Source organism: Hyposmocoma kahamanoa, unplaced genomic scaffold (assembly GCF_003589595.1).
Source record: "Hyposmocoma kahamanoa isolate Upper Pololo Valley unplaced genomic scaffold, ASM358959v1 65, whole genome shotgun sequence".
NCBI classification, from domain to species: domain Eukaryota; kingdom Metazoa; phylum Arthropoda; class Insecta; order Lepidoptera; family Cosmopterigidae; genus Hyposmocoma; species Hyposmocoma kahamanoa.
This window is the reverse complement of record NW_020653853.1, coordinates 13,113,733-13,131,253: the sequence shown is the minus strand read 5'-3', so window position 1 is coordinate 13,131,253 and position 17,521 is coordinate 13,113,733. Positions and strand designations below refer to the sequence as shown.

General features: G+C 33.4%; 3 protein-coding genes across 6 annotated transcripts in view; 1 reads left to right on the top strand and 2 right to left on the bottom strand.

Annotated features, from left to right (window-relative positions):
• The window catches only part of LOC113231271 (protein PF14_0175-like), a 49,938-nt gene extending 46,035 nt beyond the window's left edge, over window positions 1–3,903 (bottom strand). The window contains exon 1 of the mRNA XM_026465509.1: window positions 3,872–3,903. Coding sequence (XP_026321294.1) covers window positions 3,872–3,887 — 16 coding nt within the window. The 5' untranslated portion in view covers window positions 3,888–3,903. The remainder of the gene's footprint in view (window positions 1–3,871) is intronic.
• Window positions 3,904–5,394: 1,491 nt separating this feature from the next.
• LOC113231284 (ADP-ribosylation factor 2) lies at window positions 5,395–9,720 on the top strand. Its single transcript, XM_026465530.1, has 4 exons — window positions 5,395–5,570; window positions 5,696–5,958; window positions 6,396–6,521; window positions 7,823–9,720. The coding sequence occupies exons 1-4, from the start codon at window positions 5,504–5,506 to the stop codon at window positions 7,907–7,909; spliced, it is 543 nt and encodes a 180-aa protein (XP_026321315.1). The 5' UTR covers window positions 5,395–5,503; the 3' UTR covers window positions 7,910–9,720.
• A 255-nt stretch (window positions 9,721–9,975) lies between these two features.
• On the bottom strand, window positions 9,976–16,800 carry LOC113231283 (enoyl-CoA hydratase domain-containing protein 3, mitochondrial-like). Of its 4 annotated transcripts, XM_026465525.1 has the most exons (7): window positions 16,270–16,395; window positions 16,012–16,124; window positions 15,224–15,359; window positions 14,496–14,594; window positions 14,059–14,150; window positions 10,917–11,005; window positions 9,976–10,391 (listed from the first exon to the last, which is right to left on the bottom strand). In XM_026465525.1, exons 1-7 carry the CDS (start codon window positions 16,291–16,293, stop codon window positions 10,102–10,104), a joined length of 843 nt encoding a protein of 280 aa, XP_026321310.1. In that variant the 5' UTR covers window positions 16,294–16,395; the 3' UTR covers window positions 9,976–10,101. The 4 variants fall into 4 exon arrangements, with proteins under 4 accessions (XP_026321310.1, XP_026321314.1, XP_026321313.1 ...); XM_026465529.1 differs by lacking the exons at window positions 16,012–16,124; window positions 16,270–16,395 and adding an exon at window positions 16,672–16,800; XM_026465528.1 differs by lacking the exons at window positions 16,012–16,124; window positions 16,270–16,395 and adding an exon at window positions 15,661–15,728.
• Window positions 16,801–17,521: the final 721 nt, after the last annotated feature.

Here is a 17,521-nt window from a genome sequence, read left to right as displayed (position 1 = left end):
ATTATAGGATTGAGGCTTTCGCTCGTTATTTAAAAAAATTACATCAAATAATAATCTACGAAGCCTTTCATAAAGAGCACATAAATTGCAATGTCGATTTTATAAATTTAATTTCATTTTATGATTATAAGATGTTGTATTTTCATCATCTGAAATGAGCACACTTGTGTGCTTGAACTTACAAAAATTGACAATTCATATGAATAGGAAATGAAACTATTTTTCCGGATTTAAATCGCGTATATTTGTTTTTCAAACAAACCGACGTTTCGGGCCCTTTACAGGTCCCATGGTCACGGTTGACCTGTAAAGTGAACTGTGTAACAATCGCGAAAACTTAAGAACTTAATTCATATGAACTTGTGCTCGGCAATTGGATAAATAATGGGTCTCGGATGATTCAAATGAAACTAGTTCGGCTGTTTATTCCTTAAGCGTGACCAATATTCAGTCGATTGTAGATGTAACCATGAAATTTTGAGGTCGGTTTTATAAAAAAGTTATTTTCAAATTATGTGTAACTTGTAGTTACAACTAAAATAATAATGTGACAACCCTGCGCTTAGAGCGACGACGTGTATGCATTGACGCGCCGGACAGGCGGGAGTTGGACTACTTGACTTATTATTATTAATCTTCTTATACTATGCTGTAACGTAAAGCCTAAAGTGAAAAATAAATCGTACAGTCTCAAGCGTAAAAGTTAAACTTCTATAATAATGACACTGACAGACGCACGAAAACTATGTAAATAGATAAAAAAACTTTAGCACGACACTTTGCAAATACAAAATATTTTAGAAAGTTTTATGATACCTACAAAATTCAGTCTTTGCTGTAAAGACTGTATCAAATGTCCGACTATTATGTTCTTATAATCAGATAAAGCAATTAATTGTAAACTATAAAATTTTACGTAAACCGTGTAATAGACGTGCTCGAAAAGATATAACGATAACGCGTAACAATTTAAAATTGAAAACAAATACGCTTTACTTTTTTAGTTGTTTTGGTACGGTACTGTCAAACGGTCTTTTGGAGTTTGCAAGTTAATAACGATCTTTTGGAGTTTGCAAGTTAATACGTAATACTTCTGATTTGTTTTGTTTTATTTGTGTTTTCAATGTTATTTATAAGCATTTGATAAAGCGTAATGAAGGGGAGTGTTGAATGACCATCATCATCATCAACCCATATTACGTCTCACTGCTGTGCATGGGTCTCTTGTCATGCGAGGGTTTAAGCCATAGTCTGCCACGCTGGCCTAATGCGGGTTGGGAACTTCACACGTTTTCCGAGGGTTGTGAACTTTCTTCGACGTGCAGGTTTTATCCCGATATGGTTTCCGTTACCGAAAAGCTAATGGTAAATTTCAAATTTCGTACATAAATTCCGAGAAATTCAGAGGCGGTAGGTTAATCCATTGGGTTACCACGACTTACATTTTTATTGTATTGAATAATAATACTAGATCATTATAAAGGAGGTTGAAAGTACACTTGAAAACAATATCACGATGCCTCTTATCCACTATAGCCGATAACAGTACCCTAAAAAGTATTGTACAAGGAACGACATTCAAAGAAACCTTTAATTAAGTGAACAACACAAACATGACGACTCCCTAGTAACAACTATTTAATAGAAACATGTCAATTACAACGGAGAACAACTAATTTCATTCAATGTCTCCATCAACTGTGACTCAGGAGGCTCAAATTAGAGCTATTAAGCAGTCGCCATTGTTTTTCCAATACTCAGCTAACTATACGCAGCAATCAGCCGTAAGCTTCGCGTATTATTTGCTTTATGACCCCGTACAATTTTATAGGCGGTAGGTAAGCTTGGTGTTATACATATGGTTCGATCATATCGCGTCTGTGATATAGTATTCATGATAACAGAATTATAGTCAAAAAAATATTACACATTCGCGAAAGTTCTGCATTCAAAAAGTGCGCAATCGAACAAACATTTAAACGGGTCAATTTTTATTTTTGCCAATTACAATTTTCGTTTTGCTCAAGTAATTCGATATTATAAGTGTCTATGGTCTACTCTACTCAATGCTCAAGTCAGGATTTGCGTATGGTTTAAAGCACTTGATATCATACTCAAGTCCCTATCATTAGGGTCTTATTTCCAGTGCTTGTGTTACCAGTGCAATCCTGACTTGAGCATTGAATAGAGTTCTAGAATACGACCGAACTGTACTCAATGCTCAAGTCAGGATTTGAGCAGACTTGAGTATGATTTGAAGCACTGGAAATACGACCCTAATGGCAAGGACTTGAGTATGATTTCTAGTGCTTTGAATCATACCCAAGTCCTGAATTGAGCATTGAGTAGAGTTCTAGAATACGACCCTGATGATGATGATTTCTAGTGCTTTAAAACATACTCAAGTCCTGACTTGGGCATTGAGTAAAGTTCTGGCATACGACCTTAAGATCACTCACTGCAATATTATCGGACATTTTTGGTACACTCACACCAAACGTAAAATTATGTAAAAATTTCAGATCAAATAGATAAGTTGTTTATTAATGGGATTTTTCTCAATTAATTTATTTCTTAGATAGTAAGTCAGTATGACAAGTATTTGATATGGCTGGTGTTCGTTTCAAATATAAAATTTATAAGCAAAAAAGGAAACAACAATAATTATAAGAGAATAAGCACCTCTTGAGTAATTACAAGTAAAGAATATTTTGTTAATTTTATCTGTTTAATATAATTAAACATTTCGTACCTGCATGATTATGTAACTAAATTAAAAAGAGATTTTGAAGATTTGTTGAAAGGATTCTTCTAAAAAATAAGTTAAAGAATTAAACCTACTGCTTATGGAGTTATACAGATACAGGTGATTGTTTATACACTACAAGTCGCCTAGATGACGTAATGCAGGGCTATTGCGCGTTATTGCAATGTTGTTTAAAGACAAGCCTACTATAAAGCCTTATTTTGCTAGTTCACCTTTGTAGGAAAGACTTGTTTGATAGTGTACCTTTGAAATGCAAGAAGGTTGGAACTATATATTACGTGATTGATAGGATGGAGGCTTTTAAGTTCATTATCCCTTTCGTTATTTTTTTTATTAAGATTATGGGGGGAATCGCGCCCTAATGTTCTATTTATGCGACTTCTTATTTCTATATATACATATGTATAAGCTGGGTATAGGCCCCTCGTATGTTGTGCCATCAGCAACGGTCTTGCGGTATCTCAATCTTACCCATGTTCTTTCCTATTTCAGTTCATTCAAAGCGGTTATCAGATATGTATTCCTTAAAGGGATTTATTTTGAATTACAGGTCTGTAAAATTGAACATTTTAAGTTAGAAAAAATATTGCTCAAATTTATTTAATGAACGTACTTAGTACGTAGGTACGTACATAATGGCATTTTGTATTGTAAAATGTAAAAAAACATATTTTACGCAATTAAAAAAATAAATGTGATGTCCTTAATTTTTTTCCAACTTCATAGCTACAATACAAGAGTCAATACATATCCATTTTTCAGGGCTTAGATAAGATTATAAAATGTACAGACAGGTATTAATTGTTTTAAGTTTTCGAAAGACCAAAATTTGTTTTGAAACTTTTGTCAACAACATTGATTTAAAAAAGAAATTAAACAAAAACCTAGTAATTAGCAAAAACCGTAAAAAGATTGTAAAAACTTAATTGTGTTTCTATTACATGTAGGCAGACCCAATCACCGTCACCTCAAGGATTCCAAAAACGGACCTTCGGAACGAACCTGTTGTAAACTTCGTCCTTTTTAAAACATCGCCGCAACAAAGCAACATTCTATTTATTATAGAAAATTCACCAAAATGGAAAATATATTTACAAAACTTACCTTCATAAATCTCCATGTCGATTCCGGCCAAAAATGAAGTTTCTAAAATAATTCGTTTCTATGACGACGCATGACGGCAAACTCTAATTCGATTCCTATTGGTTGTTTGTCAAAAGCACATTCTACATGTCAAAACTATAAATTAAGGCTACCTATTGGCGGCGCGATGAAATGAAAAAGCTCTGTAAAGTGACTACACGTTATGCTACGTAAACTAAGTTCAATAAGTTGTTGGAAGTTCTTTCATAATTTATATTTATATAATAAGTAATGTTTAACTACTTATCTTTTATAAATTGTAACGACTTATAACTACTTATCTTTTATTTGTTAAATTTATAAAATCTTTATTTTTTTAAGCTTTGTTATGAAAAATGCACTATTATGCCTAAAATACAGGTACACATGTACTTAGTTTAGGCATCGCAATTGCACTATTAGGCACTAAGATTAAAATGTTTAATTTTACCATGATTATTTTATATAATTTAGATTTTTTTTTGTTTATTACTGTTTATTTTAATATTTTATCTTCAATTACATTGTTTTCATTATAATTATATTAGATTAAGTCATATTGAAATAAATTTATCTTATCTTATCTTATCTTAATAAATGATCTATAAATATTATGTGTGGGCTACATTTATGTGAACTGCAGCACGTATACACAAATAATGTTGTATTTAACCATAGAGACTTATTTAAATAAACCTATATAATCAATACAATACAAAAATTCTTAATTGTACACCAAAAAAGGAAACAAATACAATACAATTAAATTTAAAAAATAAGCGGTCAAAAAGTAATCACTACAATAAGAACAAAAAATAAAACAAAATGAAAATATTTAAGTGTAAAAATTGAAATTAACCTCAACGCACATTATAAGAACAATACAAATAGGTTTGGTATATTACTGCGAGTGACGTTATTGTCTTGTCGTGATGTGAATGGGAATCTTACAGAAAAAAACTTGTCTATGGTAGACTGATGTATAAAACCGATAGATTCGATAGATTTTCGAAACGTACAGGGTCAAGAGCACGTCAGGCTTTACACTTGAGACCCTATTCTATGGCGCTTACGATAAGAATGATCCAAGGTACAAAGTGTCAAGCTTGATGTGCTCCTGACTGTACAATATACACATGTTCGTAGAAAGTTGTACCAGTAAACATTTTTATAAAATCTGTCCGTGATCAAAAGTTCATTTTACAACACGATTTTGTCTGATACGGGATAAAATTTACAAATTGCAAATCACAATTCGCTTTGTCTGTGATACTTAATCTAGTTTCTTTGTTCAATTTATTATTTACAAAATAGTCTTGATGACGCTTTTTGTTTTCATTATGTTCGCGTATTAAAATTGAATAATTTCCAGAACATTTTTCGTACCTGTTATTTGTTTTGCCTTAAAGAAATATATTTTTTTACTATAAAAAAAACCGTTACTATTCAAGATTCCGTTGTATAGGCAACACTACTGCCAACAAATTAAAAAATAAATACGTCGACGTATTGTCGTTCCGAAGTTTATTATAATACATACTTGTGTTTTTCGTTAAAACTACACACTGACGTGTCCTTACTGGTAACTTAAACTTCTCCTCGTACGATTTAACCATGGGACTAACGATATCAAGCGTTTTCACAAGGCTGTTCGGCAAAAAACAAATGCGTATTTTAATGGGTAAGTGACATATTGACAGCTCATCGGTATACGATTAAAAAGAATTTTTGTGCTATAGAGGTAGTTTGAGTAGATATCATGGAAGTTTGCTTTTCAATTGTTAAAGATTTGTGCTATTATTACAGTTGGGCTTGACGCCGCTGGGAAAACTACTATACTATACAAGTTAAAGTTAGGTGAAATCGTTACCACTATTCCGACTATTGGTTTCAACGTGGAGACCGTAGAGTACAAAAACATTAGTTTTACGGTGTGGGACGTCGGTGGCCAGGACAAGATCAGGCCTCTATGGCGTCATTATTACCAAAACACGCAAGGACTGATATTTGTTGTGGATTCTAGTGACACCAAAAGAATAGCCGAGGCTGAGAATGAACTGGCTAATATGGTATGAATAAATGATAATGTCTTGTGTAATTCTTTATAAGAATCCTTTTGAGTACTGTGGTGAGCTTGTCGTTGTAGATGTAGAATATTTTCCTGTAAGTTGCAAACAAATTTGTTTGTTCTCCATGTTACTCATCTTGTTTCTAATTTTACCCTATTTTCCTGCTGTTCGTTTTTCTTTTCTTGCTAACACTTAAAGTAATATCACAATAGACATTCAGATTTATTAGATTTTTTAATTAAAAATACTGTTTATCATTAAATTTATGCCACTTAGCACTCCAAGTTAAACCAATTCATCATTTCTTGCCTAAATTGTTTAATACTTATCAAATTCTAGACATAATTTAATGGTTAGAGAGAACAAATTCCATTAAATTAAGATATGGTTTTGGTTGGTTTTACCACTAGTTTGATGCTTATAACAATTTATTGCAGTTAAAAGAAGACGAGCTGAGAGATGCAGTTATTCTAGTATTTGCTAATAAGCAAGACATGCCAAATGCAATGACTGCAGCAGAACTGACAAATGCACTTAATTTGAATAATCTGAGGAATCGCCGTGTAAGTATTTAGGCTGTAAATAGTAGTTATAAACTATTGGTTAATGACCAAGATTAACTGACCTATTGCAATCAATGGGCTTGTAGTATATAGCATTATTATTTACTTACGGGCCTACAGTTAAAGTGATATGAACCTGGGTAACTGTTAAGAAAACCAATTGTTGCAATTTGATCGATAGTTAAAAATAGAAAGTAAACATTGACATCAGTATCTACCATATGTATGGTGGCAGTTGTAGATAAGGACTTGGTAAAATGCTTTACAATTTTTCTTAGCAATTTGTACAGCGTTGTTGAAACAGCATTTAAGCCAGTTCTAGGACAACCGTTACTGTAAAGTGATGGTAGATAGTCAATTCTTTAAAAAACTTGTACCACCATTAACGAGGTCATGATTATGCAAGGACAATAGTTGATGTGCAATAGAATACGTGATAAATAGTAATTTGGTCTGATAAGCCACAAGTTTCTTTTATCAATTATTAACAGTCTCCTGACAAATTGAAATTTGATACATATCTTTAGATTTCATTGATTTCCTTATGTTGGCTATTAGTTTTATAGTGGTCGTATTAAACATACTTGTATGAGAATGTATTGTAAAATTTTGTTTTATGTTTTACTTATTATCAGTGACCCATTAGCAATGTGTATAACATTGTTTACTCTTGAGACACAACTGCACTAGAGTTTTGTCAATCAGCAACAAGAACATTGATCACATCTATTGTAATATTGATTGGAATGAATATTATGATGTTATACTTCCATGATATTCATTTAATTTTTGTGAAATGACTCCTAGATTGGTCTCCTATAATTATCAATACAAACATCAAACACAAAGAAAAATTCCTTGAATCTGACAGAGTGACTACTCTATTTTCCTTTTCCGGTTTTAACGGATTTTTTGCCTTAACGCCATCTGTGACAAGTCTATGAAAGTTTTTCTTCACTTAATCAGGTACCTTTGCAGCTACCAAGAGATGTCACTTTATAAATTGCAATATTGTTTGTAATGAATATTATGATGTTTTATTACCATGACATTAATTTATTTTTCGTGAAACTACTTCACTAGTTATTATTAATACAAAGATCGAATGTGCTAAAATTATTATTACAAAGATTGAACACAAAGAAAAAATCCTTCGATCTGACAGGATTTGAATCTGCGTCTATGCCATACCGGGAAACTTTTCTCCGTTCGAACTTAGTATTAATAATTGTAACTGTCTACTATTTCTGTAACTGATAATAAAAATAAGTAAATAACAAACTTTTGTGTTCTAAAACCAGTGGTACATCCAAGCTACATGTGCGACGCAAGGACAGGGGCTGTACGAAGGTCTAGACTGGCTCTCAAACGAACTGGCTAAGAAGTGAGACATAACATAATATTACAGACATTGGGAACAAACATTACATTCCCACCTCTGGCAACTTCCTCATTGTGAATGTTGTATAATCTGTATTGAATCCAAAAGACTATGAAAATTTTATATGTAACTAATTATTAAGTAGGACTGCTTTAATAATATTTACTAAGTACTCTACATATTGTTTCAAAGATAAATTTGCTTAGAGGTGTCAACACACTGTAAACATCTTTAGAGATAAATGGGAGCTTACAACAAAGAAATGCTTGTTTGTGTACTTTTGTCTTTATTGTGTACTTGAATAATGTGTTTGGCACTTAAATATGCAAATTTTTGATAATATTGTTGTTATTAAAGCAGTTTTCTGTTGATTTATAAAATAAATATCCATATATCTATTTAATATTTATTAGGCCTTTGTCATAATACCTCCTACTTTTAAAATTTCTACAATTGTATTTAATTGATTGCAAAATGTTCACAAAATCTGTAAGTCAGGATGAGTTTTAAAGATGTGCTATAGATGCTGTGATGAGGTCAATCTCATTCCGTTCCTGACGACGGCGGCGGAAGTGTTGTTTACGCTATGTACATCGTCAACCTCATCGTTACTTACTATCAAGTGAGACACACGTCAAATGTGCACTTATATTTTTATAAAGTGGGGAAACGAGGGGGGCAGGTTTAAATTTTCGTGAAATGGGTGGGAGTATGGACCTTGGACTTTACTCCTTGGAGCTCTCATTTATCTTGCAACAGCATAGAAGAATACGGCAAAGGCCTTCAAAATGCTATAACAAAATACATTAAATGCAATTAAGGTATATATCGTGAATATTTCGTGAGTTTAATTATAATTTTTCATTAACACATTATAGTGAGATCATTTGAAATGTATAATTACGCATTTGTAAAAATGAAATGAATAGAATTGAATAGCTTATTATTGTTTGTATCCTAACGCATAGATACAATTTCTAATTCATTGCAGTTTAAATTGAGAGTAACAAATGTTATAAAAGTATAAAAATGAATTATTAGTACACTTTCTACGACGCAAACCATAGAGTATTTTCCGTAACGTACCTACACTTCTGGTTTTGTAAGGGCAATGACAAATAAATCGTCCGTTTTCTTTAGTATGTACCGCAAGGATTTGATAGAAGCTGACTTGTTTCTTTGGGAATTTCACACGCTTTTGAGTTCCTGACTAACCTATGTACGCGTTAGACCCCAATTTATCAAAATTAACTCTTATTATAACCGTTAGCACAAGTTTTCATAATTCCCCATTAAAACTGTATCTTATGTTAATGTTGTTACAAGGTTTTATTTGCAATCGAAAAGTTTATAACCTGTGGGAGTGGCCCTGTGCACAATCCAGGGGTACAACGGAAAACTCACAAACAATAGTGACAATAAATTGGTATTTCGGATGATAGAAAACCAATAACTTCATGTTCCAAACACTTAGCTAGATTTATATATGTAACTGTTTTAAATTGATTTTAGTTGAGTAGGGTTTATGATACGCATTTTGTATTGTCAAATCCAAGGTATGAAAGTCCCAATTTATTCTGCACAATTACAATTTTTGTCATCATTTTTAATCGTTTACTAAATAAGTAATGTTATGTACATAATGTAAAATGTATCTACCGGATGTTTTTATTGTCGTGTGTAGCATGCCCTTAATATTTCATGCTTTGGATATGCGTTCAAGGTTCATTACGATAGTGGCAAATAAAGTTAGGTGTAAATAAAAAGTCTTTTATTTTTTTTTAACAACATACGTTTTATATAATAATCGATGTGCAGTTAGTGAATCTTTCTTGACAGACACGCAAATTCGCAACGCTAAAATCTACGAACAAAATAACTGGGCCGTTCCTCCAGCAATATGCATCAAATTTGAAACTAGCATATTTATTATAAAGGCTTGTTTAGATATAGGTACGCGATATTCGCTACTGCTGTACCCTGTGCAAATGTAGAATCCCAAGTTTTAGTGGAGTTGTAAAACAAAACAATAATTTAAACAATGTGTTATTTAAACCATGTTGCCTGAAACCCGCGAAAAAATGTAAAGTACTTCCGTACACGAAGACAACGACGACTTAAAAAAATATTTGGTTGCATTAGTTTATATAGATTTAGTTATTGGTAATAAAGAATTTATTTCAAACATGCAACTATCTTTTATGTATGACTCCAATTAGCCTTCCGTTTTTCAACGAAACTCCTAATACCTTCTTGTCCATCATCAGCATTAATATTTTTTACCATTATTTCTTCTCCTAGCTTATAAGCGTCAAATATACCTAACTCGATTTGCTTATAATAAAATTGTTTCCCTAAACCTATGACACTGCGGCTTTTTAATTTAATTTTCTCGACGATTTTGTTGACTTCTTCGTCCAGTTGGTTTGCAGGTACTACTTTTGTGACGAGACCGCTCTCGTATGCTTGTTGAGCTGTCAGTGGTTCTCCTTCAAAGAAGTTCAAGTTGGTTACGATTATCATAAAAACTTTTTTCTTGTTCATGCAAATAGTTATGTAGCATGCAAATCATGTATCAAAATAACACAAGAGTCGAGTGATTATGCACTGCTGTGCTAGATATTAACATCATTAGATTGGAAATTTGGTACTTGGAGTAACGGGCTGGTGTCCGAAACTCGACGTCAAGGCGCCTATTTTGCGTGATTAGATTGGAAATAACCTAGATTTATTTAGTTGATTGAATATCACGATATTTTACTACCATATTAATTTTTTTTTGGGAACTTACTCCCATAGTTTGTTATAATCATTAACACGAAGATCAACACTAAGAAAAATCCCTTCGATCCAACAGGATTCGAACTCGCGCCTTTAACATACCATGCCTGACACTGTGCTGAAAAAGTTGGTTTTCTTAGTGTTCGATCTTTATGTATTATTAATAATTAAAACAACCTAGTTTCAGTTAATAATTATCTACTTATAATATTATGAAAAAAACGTATGTATACCTGTTAACAACATGTACATTGCTTGAGATTTAGGCACAGATCTTCCAACAGCTATGCCTGGAGTTGAACAGAATATTCCGAAATTTGCGCTGAAATAAAATTAAAAACAAAACCGTTTTATGGTCATCAAATGCCTTTAAGTTATACCACACATTTTAAAATGTAATAATTGGCCAGTGAGCGTAACATATTTGTAATAAAAAACTTCAATTTGTAGTCTACAACTCAAAATTTACAGTATAAATTACATGTGTGACTAGTTAACGCGATACAAATAGAATAACATATTCATGAATAGTCTTGAAGACTGATCCATATACCAGTAATTATTATTTGATTATGCATGAAAGAGCAAAGCCGCGAAGTAGCAAAGGAATTTACTTAATTTTTATTAACAGGTTTTTCGCAAAGTAATGCCTGAACGCATAAATTAATTATCAAAATGAACAGTAATCTTTTTTACGATAAAGTCGTAAAAAGTTGTTGTAGGAACAAAATAATTATTAACATATTTAATTATAAAAAAAGATCTCAAAAGTTTGTGGAATTATATCTATGCCAAGTTTTATTGAGATTGGTTAACGGAAAGTGGGTGAAATCCAAGAAACCGGATTCATCCCCTAATTTGCCACCCTTGTGGGTGGCAATAATTAGGTGGAATATTACCTCAAATTTAAATGGAACTACTACTGAGGGGTTATTCTTGTCTGATCACATACAAATGATCCACTCTATATTTTGCAACTCCGGAACAACGGAAGCCATCATTTGTCTTTGTAAGATAAATACAGGCAAGTGTAAAAGAAGTTTTAGAATCAAATAATCATTTAATGAGCAATTTTGACCAAATGTTCAATGGCCTCAGTGGCCGAACGGTTACCATGCTAGACTGCCACGCCGAGGTCCCGGGTTCGATTCCCGGGCCGGGAGAAATAGTTGTATGGCCCACATTAATTTCTCACGTGAATTGGGTGTAATTTGTGGTTGTCTACTACTGTGGTGTGTCCATGGATCCGCGATACAGGGTTTCCCTAGTGCGGGGCTATTAGTGTGTGTTATTTATTACAATTAAAAAAAAATATTTTTTTTAAGTTGCAGGTTTTTATTGACATGTTGCAAATCACAAGTGACGAAAAGACTGATTTTTTTTAGAAAAACTCGGACTTTAAATACTCCCGGACACGTAAGTCGAGCCACCTTGCTTGCATACTGAAAATCAGTATTAATTGGCCTAAGCTTAAACAATGTTTGATTGATCGAAAACTACTAAGCTATTTTGAAATTGGCGTACTAAACGTCATTTCCATAAGTCCTTGTTGATAATTTGAATTTAGAAAATCGAGAAAAACTGTTTTCTTCAGTGATAACAATATTTTTGAGTTCGGCCCTTTAAGAATAAAAATGCAAGGTGGCTCGATTTATATGTCCGGGAGTATATTACTTAAGACTCTTATGTAATATTTAAATTTAAAGTTTTTCTAAACTGTGACTATTCATTTCACATAGGATGGGTACGGTGACGGTGAAAAAAAAAATCGATTTAGATATCGAGATAATTTGTAACGAATACAAAACCGATTTAGAGACAATAATTTAAGAATAATTAATAAACAAATCAAAACAACAACAACCAAACAAAGTCTACGACAAGGTATATAATCTCAGTACATAGTACTAAGAAAACCGACCTCCAAAGTACGTGGAATTACATCTATATGCCAAGTTTTATTGAAATATCCCCTAGTTCGCCACTATACAGGAATTGACATAAAATTCGGTTCTCACTACTCAAAGTATATTGAGAGAGAAAAACGACTAGAATTGGAGAATAGCAAAACCAACCATTAAAATAATTGCTTTTTAAGTAAAATTTAGGCGCTATTTATAAAAATGAATGTTCATGCATGATCAGCCACCCTTAGAGGTGGATGATTTTCTTCAAAATGAAACGGGACCACTATGGAGGTACCCTCTTACCAACAAAAAAAGAATCATGAAAATCGGTTCACAAATATCGGGGTTATCGCGTAACATACACACAAAAAAACATACAGTCGAATTGAGAACCTTCTCCTTTTTTTGAAGTCGGCTAAACAACATCGACGAAACGAAGCACAATTACTTCAAAAACATCACACAAAGCCAAAACTACTCGCATACAAGGTGCATGCACTCATATTGACGCGAGATACACAATAACCGATTCAATTTATCGATTATATGTTGTAAATCTCTACGGACAAGGCTTTAGACATCGACTAGTTGGGGTAATTATTTATTTTTGTGTTTTATAATTTCATTTTCTATCTACTTATTACTGTCATTTTTACTTAAATTACAACTGCAAGAAATGTTGTTTGTTTTTGGTATATTATGAATTATTTATAACAAACTCAATATTTCTTTTTGTAACTTGGTTGAGAGATAAGAGTAGTATGCGTGCAAAGTAAAAGTTTGAACTGTCACAGTTACACATCGTATGCGAAATGGCCTATATTATCTGTGATATTCTTAGTTAAAAGTTGGTCAGTGACGTGTTTGTGCCATAGGTCCTTTGCTATTTCTTTTGTTAATCATCGCCTTTATTAGTGGGTTAGTTAACTGTAGTTAATTTATAAAAAATTATATGCACAATTTGAGAATAAGCGTCATCTCTTAGAGCTTTTAAAAGATTTTCTTGTTGACTGTACCACACTACCTACCTACCAAAAATAAGCTTGTAAGAACCAGGGTATCAAGTAAGATGGGTACAAATATATTTATTCTGGATCCCCTGCATAGGGGATCCGATGGGAATAGAGAATAATATAAATTAAAACGGATCCACCAGGGGAGCCGTTATATGGGGATCAGATGGGAATAACGCCTACAGCTACCGCCTTTTCAACAAAAGAAAATCATCGAAATCGGTTTACAAAAAGTGCATTCTGATCGAGAACTTCCTCCTTTTTTGAAGTGGGCTAAAAAAGTTTTAAGTTTTTCATGATTATTCCGAAAAATCATCTAACATAAAAAACTAAGATAACGTGACGACTATGGTAGTGTTTATTTTGTTGGTAAAACAATCCAATTCGTCCTCAGTTTACGTTTTTGCCGTCAGTCATACATTATACTTATAGCCTTAGCTTATAGCTTTATTTACCCAGGTGTGGAGAATTTACTGGTGTCGGAGCAAACGATCATATCGCAGGTGGCTACAAGCTGACACCCCGCGGCTGTTGCGAATCCATTTACCTGAAATGTTATCGAAACATGAGATGTGTGTGAAAGGCAATTTTATTGAAAATTGTATTTTCTATACATGTTTTATTATTATTACCTACTGAAATTTTGTTTAAAGATGAATCATTGCAAAAAAATGTGATTTTAGTCATATCATATAGGGGATAGTTTACCGTCACAAGATTCCAATTCCAACGCGCGATTTCTGTAGGCAAAATGTGATAATCTTTGTCGATACTTATCGATAATGAACAATGGTGGCCATATCTACAATGTTCAGTGGATCCTTAGGTATTAGATTTTTGTTTTGAATATCAGTGAAATTGTTGATAATTTTATGAGTCTATATTATGTTACCTTTGCAATAACAGGCACTGGGCTCAGAACTATGGCCTTCATTAGTTCAGTGGCTTTCTTGAATACCAACTTGTGTTGGTCGATGCCTTTGTCGATGTGCTGTAAATATTTTATTTTTACAAAATATTAAAACGCCACTCCATAGTATAATATATTTATTGTTAGTTTGATGATTCATATGATTTGGATTTTAACTACAATTTTATTAAAGCTCTCAGCACTTCGTACAAGTGCGAATAAATAAAAAAATGTATATCTATCGAATAAATGTGCCCGTATACAGGTAGGTAACGATACCTTAAAGGGGGCTTCATTATCCTGAATTGCAATCCGCCTAGCCGTCCGCCGCGGAAAGCAGGCCCCTTCGGCCGCGTACGAAACCGGTGGTTCATAACCAGTTGCAAAAGTCACAAAATTATTATGAATGTATCCGCGGCGTGCAAGCCATCCTGCAATACGTCTTGCGAGACTCCAAAGCATATGCCATATGCAGGATAGTGAGTGGGCCGTTTAATGGTCGATTTTGTACTCTTGTTGTATGCTTAGTGCAAGAATAAACACTCTTTTAAATTCCGTTATAAGGTACAGGGTTAAAAGCACGTTAAGCTTGACACTTAAGATTTAAATCCAACTCTATGCCGCTTACGATAACAACGGTCCAAAGTACGTACAAAGTGTCAAGCTTGACTGTACCTTTACCTGGATTGATTCATACAGCGGTAGATTACCAATTCTTTTAAATTATGTCCAGCAGAAAATACATTCCCTTTAGCGGCTAGCACGATGGCTCTCAAACTTTTGCTGTCGTTGTTCTCCTTTATAGCCATTGTGAGGTGGTCCATCATGTCCAGTGAAAGGGAATTTCTTAAAGTAAATACATAAAGAAAATTTGGTTAGCAATTATTCATAAAAATACCTAATATTTCAAAACATACGAGGGAATTACAATGTAGGTATCGGATAATGGTTACGATAACGGAAACAAAAAAATACATTGTAAATTCTATTGTTTCTGCACGTAGTTTATGTTTGATTTGACGCGCTCGCCTTAAAGGCACTATTCATTGAACAATTTCGTCTTAAATTGTGATGTTAGCCGACTCATCCGACATTTTTGACGTATAATAAAATTTATATGTTGATTGACATTGACATATCCGCTAACCTAAACATAGTCTTACGTATCCAATATTATTCGCTTTAAATGCGGCGGCGCTGTTTTAATTTCAAATAGATGGTGCTTCTTACGAATAAACCCTCATCCTTAGACTCTACGACCATTATGAAGTGTTATTATTTATAATTTTTAGTACTAGACGCTTCATAGCAGTGCGTTAAATACCGTTACTGTTGCTTTGATATTCTATACGTAACCGGCGTTAGCACTCCATTATATATATCTTAGATTAACCAGATTTTGCGGAATTTTAAAAACTTATTTAAGTATTGTAATGTCAAAAGGAACAAAAACTGATGTCAAAAGTATTTGACAATACTATGACAATATTCTACAAACTTGGTTTTTTCATGGCATAATGTGATTTCTCTTGTTCCATTGCATTCATTCGTAGTTAAATATTCATCATGTAGATTCCTGCGAAGGACTAGAATCTGCCTTAGACATTTTCTCTGCAAAAAAGAACGCAAGTGGGTAACCACAAACAACTTGTTTACAAGTTTTTGGAACATTACAACCTGTTAGTAAACCAAATCGTAAACCATAATCATTCATCATGAAAACAATAATATCTATGTACTTTTGAAAATCACTTACCTCAATCATAGAAATAGAAAGCATTTTAAAATTATTTCGAACAACCTAAATCTTCTACTTTTTGTAAACAAGTGTCACAAACTACTAATACAAGTGTCCTTATCACAGCTGTCACTTCGGGGCCACGAGTTTGACGTTTATATATTATTCTAAGTTTATATACATGGAATATAGTTGGTATTCCGTTTTATAAGACTATTGGTTACCTAGTAATTATTAAGTAATCTGTGCTATTGGTAAAAACAAGGAGCGATAAAAGTAACAAATCTTTTAATATAAGTTTCATATTAGTTTACTTAAATTGAAATAATCCATAAACAGCGAGTTCTACACGATTAAAATCTTAGAATATTATAACATTAAAATATTGTCCTCTATAATGGTTAAATGATCTATACGTACTAATTAGGGAGTCGCCAACGCGGAATCATCTTAATTAATGCGATTGTGTTTAACCCTACTTGTCGCGTTAAGCTGGTTCGCCGTTGACGCTGCCATTCGCGTGCCGTCGCGCCAGTTGTTTCTGAACCAGGGGGTCTACTCTCGATCTCCGTCCGAAACAATTACTGTCAAATAAGTAATATTCGACAAAATTAAACGACAAGTATCAAGTATGAAGCTTCATTCGCATCACGCGTCTTTTCATTTGGTCAAGTATTGCTTATTTGGCAGTAATTGTTTCGGACGGATGTCGGACTGAGATCGAGAGTAGAACCCCTGAGTCGCGTTCGTACGCACCGATGCGAAACACAGAACATCTTTTTCACTCTTACTCTCATGGACAGCTTTTTCTGATCGAATATATTAAATAAAAGTTAATTATTTTCTTATGGTTATCCCAGCGTCACCATGACCGAGTTTCGAAAATCGCACCAGCGCAGCCAGTTAAAAGCCGCGATTAGTCGCATAAAAATAGATATAATCGTCAGTATACATAATTATATGATGGAACTACAGCACCTAGCTTAGATTCACGATTGAAACGGGTATAGTCGAAAAATTCCAGAATAACAATAATAACGCACACACTCAACACTAGGGAAAAACCCAGTATCGCGGGTGCCATGGACACACACAGACAACCACAAATTACACTCAAACTCACGAGAGAAATAAATGTAGGCCATACAAATATTTCTACCGGCCCGGGAATCGAAACTGGGACCTCTTCGTGACAGTCCGGCCGGCATGGTAACCGCTCGGCCACTGAGGCAGTTACGCTGCTTTTCTTCTAAAGACATTAAACATCAAA

Excerpts from the sequence above, each read along its gene's own strand:
- LOC113231284 (XM_026465530.1), top strand. The coding sequence starts at position 5,504 with ATGGGACTAACGATATCAAGCGTTTTCACAAGGCTGTTCGGCAAAAAA. Across the intron at positions 5,959-6,395 it reads AGAATGAACTGGCTAATATG|TTAAAAGAAGACGAGCTGAG; the intron begins GTATGAATAAAT and ends AATTTATTGCAG. Across the intron at positions 6,522-7,822 it reads ATAATCTGAGGAATCGCCGT|TGGTACATCCAAGCTACATG; the intron begins GTAAGTATTTAG and ends TTCTAAAACCAG.
- LOC113231283 (XM_026465525.1), bottom strand. The coding sequence starts at position 16,293 with ATGCTTTCTATTTCTATGATTGAG. Across the intron at positions 15,360-16,011 it reads TTATGCCATGAAAAAACCAA|AAATTCCCTTTCACTGGACA; the intron begins GTTTGTAGAATA and ends ATTTACTTTAAG. Across the intron at positions 14,151-14,495 it reads CAGTGCCTGTTATTGCAAAG|GTAAATGGATTCGCAACAGC; the intron begins GTAACATAATAT and ends ATAACATTTCAG.